The sequence below is a fragment of the Populus euphratica genome, unplaced genomic scaffold, assembly GCF_000495115.2.
Source record: "Populus euphratica unplaced genomic scaffold, PopEup_1.0 scaffold31.1, whole genome shotgun sequence".
Taxonomy (NCBI): Eukaryota; Viridiplantae; Streptophyta; class Magnoliopsida; order Malpighiales; family Salicaceae; genus Populus; species Populus euphratica.
The window spans coordinates 49,818-54,620 of record NW_011499850.1 but is presented as its reverse complement, the minus strand read 5'-3'; the positions used below and the strand labels follow the sequence as shown (position 1 = coordinate 54,620).

Sequence of the window (4,803 nt, the reverse complement as noted above, 5' to 3'; positions counted from 1 at the left end):
TTTTTGCCCTTGCAATTTAAGTTCTTAAAGTCATCAGTCAATCCTTTCATTTATGTGATAGGCCTGTATTTAAAATGAACATTTACCACAAATTAAAGGTATCTTATATTATTAGATATATTATTATAAAACATGCTTTAGTTAAGGAGTTATTAATACTTTAAGTGTAAAATGATGATATAAAACCTTGATAAAAATACACTTTTAAGTACTAATTATTGATCCATGTTGAACCATAAAATCCATTTGATAATAATTATTAGATTATTTTAATATATTGGTGTCAAAAATAATTTTTTTAAAATAAAAAAATTATTTTAATATATTTTTAAATAAAAAATATTTTAAAAATATATATATACATGTATGGATAGATGACGAGGCACGTACGTATACTTAGGTTTGGTTTCCAACGAGTCAATAATATCATGTCGCTGTGTAGAAGATGTCAACGAACAGTTGGGTTTTCATTGTGGGTGGGTCTTGAATTAAATGCCGTTGCCAACACCTACCAGAAAACATTTATTGGATAATAATGGGAAAAAATGGTAATCTTGTTGGTGCATCCAATATCTGTTAACTCCCTCACTCTGCTCATCATCTTCTTTCTTTATCTTTTTTTTTTTATGAATCCAATCTTCTCTTCTCATTATTGCCTCTTCTAGCAAAACCGCCCATCAGAGCCATAGGAGTATTTCTTACACCACTATTCTACCTAATTCCATGCATCAACTTACTCCTTCGGTTATGATTGAGATCATTTCTTAATCTAATTGATTCTCGAAGCCAACCAGCTTGCTGAATCTCAAACATGACATTTATATGTGGAGTGCTAGAGAAAAAAAAATTGTGTTGCAGCCTGCTGTCAGATTTTGGAGCACAACAAAGACTACTAAGCAAAATTAACGAAGTTGTTGATCAGTCGAGGCTCTCTTTGCACGAGACTTCGTGATTTTAACCTGCTTTAGTTATTCCTACCTCAACCGGTCAAATTCATACAATATATACCTCACGACTCTACCTTTGGTTTGTTTATGACCCCCATACATTTATATATTCTCATCACATCTTTCTTGCCTCCAGCTGCATCCTAATTTGCCTTGGTTCGATCCTCTCTGCATTTGATCTCTCTCTCTTGATCAATACAAGCTATAATAATATCTAAAGGATGGCGAGGAACCCATCAACGAATAAAGTAATAATGGAGATAGAGGCAAGCATACCATCAGGGATTGTAGAGGGAATAGCGGTGGATGGAACTGTGGTAGGAGGTTTGAGTCCTCTGAGCGAGACCCTTTGGAGAGACAGAACGAGCACAGAATTCGTAGGAGATGTGTCGGCAAGGCTTACATCGAAGGATCTGACTGTGATGGTTACCCTCGGTAGTGGAGAAACACAAAATGTTTTGGAGGGACTTACAGGCTATGCTGAGCCTGGAACTCTCACTGCACTTATGGGTCCTTCTGGCTCTGGCAAATCCACTCTCCTTGATGCTCTCTCCAGTCGCCTTGCTGCTAATGCCTTCCTCTCTGGAACGGTCCTCCTCAATGGTCGCAAAACCAAGCTTTCTTTTGGGACTGCTGTGAGTATACAAGCTGTTTCTCTACTAGTTTCATTTCTCTGTTTATTACTCCATACTTATATATATATATATATATACACACTCTGCTTTTCTAAACTACCTTTTATACAATATTAATTTTAAGCAATATCATTATTTATTCCAAGAGAGAAATTACTTAATAAATTAGTTATAAAACCGTTTTGAACTTAATTAATTAGGCGTATGTGACACAAGATGACAACTTGCTCGGTACTTTGACGGTGAGGGAAACAATCTCCTTTTCAGCTCGGCTACGTCTTCCTGATAAGATGCCTTGGTCCGAGAAGCGTGCCTTGGTTGAGAGTACCATATTAGAGATGGGTCTCCAAGATTGTGCCGATACTGTTATTGGGAATTGGCATTTGCGTGGGATCAGTGGGGGAGAGAAGAGAAGGGTCAGCATTGCTCTTGAAATCCTGATGAGGCCCAGACTGCTCTTTCTTGATGAACCAACTAGTGGACTTGACAGGTACGTATATATAATTCTATTCTGTTTCCTAACATTTTTCCTTTCTTTTTGATGAGATAAATTGTTTTCCCCCCTTTCAATTCCTTCACCAGACTCTAACAATTTTTATATATGTGTGTGTGTGTGCATGCACGGAATTATGTGTGTGTATGTGCGTGTGTGTGGCAGTGCTTCAGCTTTCTTTGTAACTCAGACCCTTCGCGGCTTATCTAGAGATGGAAGAACTATCATTGCTTCAATACACCAGCCTAGCAGCGAAGTTTTTGAGCTTTTTGATAGATTGTACTTGCTTTCAGGAGGCAAAACTGTTTACTTCGGTCAGGCTGCAGAAGCATACGAGGCAAGAATCCTCGCTTCTTTATATATATATAATCTACATGATCATTTAACTCAAACACTGAATGAGCACCCTTCATTACGTACAGTTCTTTGCACAAGCTGGCTTTCCCTGCCCTGCTTTGAGAAACCCTTCTGATCATTTCCTTAGGTGCATCAATTCTGACTTCGACAAAGTGAAGGCTACTCTGAAAGGGTCCATGAAACTGCGGGTATAGCATTTGTTCTTATTTAATTATTAATTTTCTATTTTTTTTTCTGTTTTTATTGAAAAATGAGTTGACTTGTACTAGCAACTTCAGGAATTTACAGGCTAGTTTTATTTTAAAGGAGATCACGCAATATTGATTTGCATCTCTCGATGAAAGAACTGATTGGATTGCCTTCGTTGGATCTATTCTTGCCCATTTTTTCTCTCTAAATTTCCATAGATTTGTTGCTTTAGGCCTGATTGATAATTAATTCTCTTAATTAACTAACTTGTGTTTCTGCTCAGTTTGAGGCAAGTGATGATCCTATAGAGAAGATAACCACGGCTGAAGCTATCAGATCTCTGATTGGTTACTATCGTACTTCTCAGTACTGCTATGCAGCAAGAGAAAAGGTTGAGGAGATATCCAAAGTTGTAAGTGTCTTAATTTCGAGGTGCTCCTCCAGTTTGCAATCTGATCAACATTTTCACTGATTTAATTTTAGCAAAGCCTTGTAATTCTCATACAGTAGCAGCTTATTGCCATAAACTCATTTTTCTCTTTTGTGTACCAATTAAATAGGATTCAAAATTACTAGCTAATTGATGTTGCTGTCGCAGAAAGGAGATGTGCTCGAATCAGGAGGAAGCCGGGCTAGTTTTTTGATGCAGGCCTTTACTCTGACAAAGCGTTCTATCATTAACATGTCAAGGGATTTTGGGTATTACTGGCTTCGACTGGTGATTTATATTGTGGTCACTGTCTGCATTGGAACTATCTATCTCAACGTGGGGACGGGTTACAATTCTATACTGGTACTGTTAATGAAATGTATCAATCCTCTGCTCCTAAGCTTAGTTAGTTAATATTTACGAGGAGTATCTTCTAACTAAAAATATTTGTTTCTCTGGATTAATCCGGAACAGGCAAGAGGGTCATGTGCCTCGTTTGTCTTTGGTTTTGTCACGTTCATGTCAATTGGTGGGTTTCCTTCCTTTGTAGAAGAGATGAAGGTAATTAATTACGTTTTATTTTATTTTATTTTTTACTATTGCTCACAAGTTACGTACACTTGCCTTATCAAAACTGCTAATTAATAATCATGGCGCTTGCTGGTTTAATTATTTTTCTTTTCGCAGGTCTTCCAGAGAGAGAGGCTAAATGGGCACTATGGCGTGATCGCATTTGTGATTAGCAACACCATTTCTGCAATGCCGTTCCTCATAATGATAACTTTTATCTCTGGAACTGTTTGTTATTTCATGGTTCGCCTTCATCCAGGATTTGAACATTATCTTTTCTTCGTGCTGTGCCTTTTTGCGAGTGTCACCGTAGTTGAAAGCTTGATGATGGCCATAGCCAGCATTGTCCCCAATTTCCTAATGGGCATTATCATTGGGGCAGGAATTCAGGTTTCTCTCTCTCTCTCTCTCTCTCTCTATATATATATATATATATATATATTCTTCTGTTAATATTTATATAAAATTACAAACACTAACTGCATGTTTTCTTCATGTCATTGTCAGGGAATATTCATGCTAGTATCTGGATACTTTAGGCTCCCAAATGACATACCAAAGCCTGTGTGGAGATACCCAATGTCATACATTAGCTTCCACTTCTGGGCTCTACAGGTAATAGTGAACCTGCATTCATACATTCGTTCATTTATCGATAACATCCTTACATCTGTACGTTGCTGAAAGCAATTAAAGAGGCATGTCTATGTATGCCTTTCAGGGACAATACCAAAATGATCTGAAAGGATTGCTGTTCGACAACCAATCACCTGATCTTCCCAAGATACCTGGTGAGTACATACTGGAAAACATATTCCAGATTGATGTGCACCGGTCAAAATGGGTAGATCTCAGTGTCATTTTCAGTATGATTGTCATCTACCGCGTCATCTTCTTTATCATGATCAAGATCAGCGAGGATGTTACCCCTTGGATCAGAGGTTACATAGCAAGGAGAAGACCATCTCAACCACAACAAAATCCTAAGGGGCAATACAATGCAAATACAAGTAGTTCCAGAAGCCAACACATGGATCAAGTCAAATCAGTCACTACTCTACGCAGTGGTAAGGTTATTGAAAAACCCTCTCTTGAACCTTATGAGAAAGATGATGAATCAATCTCTGAGGGTAAGGAAGGGGATGAATCTGAAAATTGCAAAGAAACGACTGATTCACCGCC

The 4,803-nt window shown here is 37.7% G+C and overlaps 1 protein-coding gene across 1 annotated transcript; it reads left to right on the top strand.

The window, feature by feature from the left end:
- Nucleotides 1–569: 569 nt before the first annotated feature.
- LOC105121295 (ABC transporter G family member 11-like) lies at nucleotides 570–4,588 on the top strand (the record flags this gene model as incomplete). Its single annotated transcript, XM_011019894.1, has 10 exons — nucleotides 570–1,582; nucleotides 1,783–2,072; nucleotides 2,241–2,412; nucleotides 2,498–2,620; nucleotides 2,905–3,033; nucleotides 3,220–3,414; nucleotides 3,526–3,612; nucleotides 3,739–4,011; nucleotides 4,129–4,236; nucleotides 4,343–4,588. Coding segments are annotated over exons 1-10 (2,037 nt in total), but the record flags the coding sequence as incomplete, so codon positions are not given.
- Between the last annotated feature and the right edge of the window lie 215 nt (nucleotides 4,589–4,803).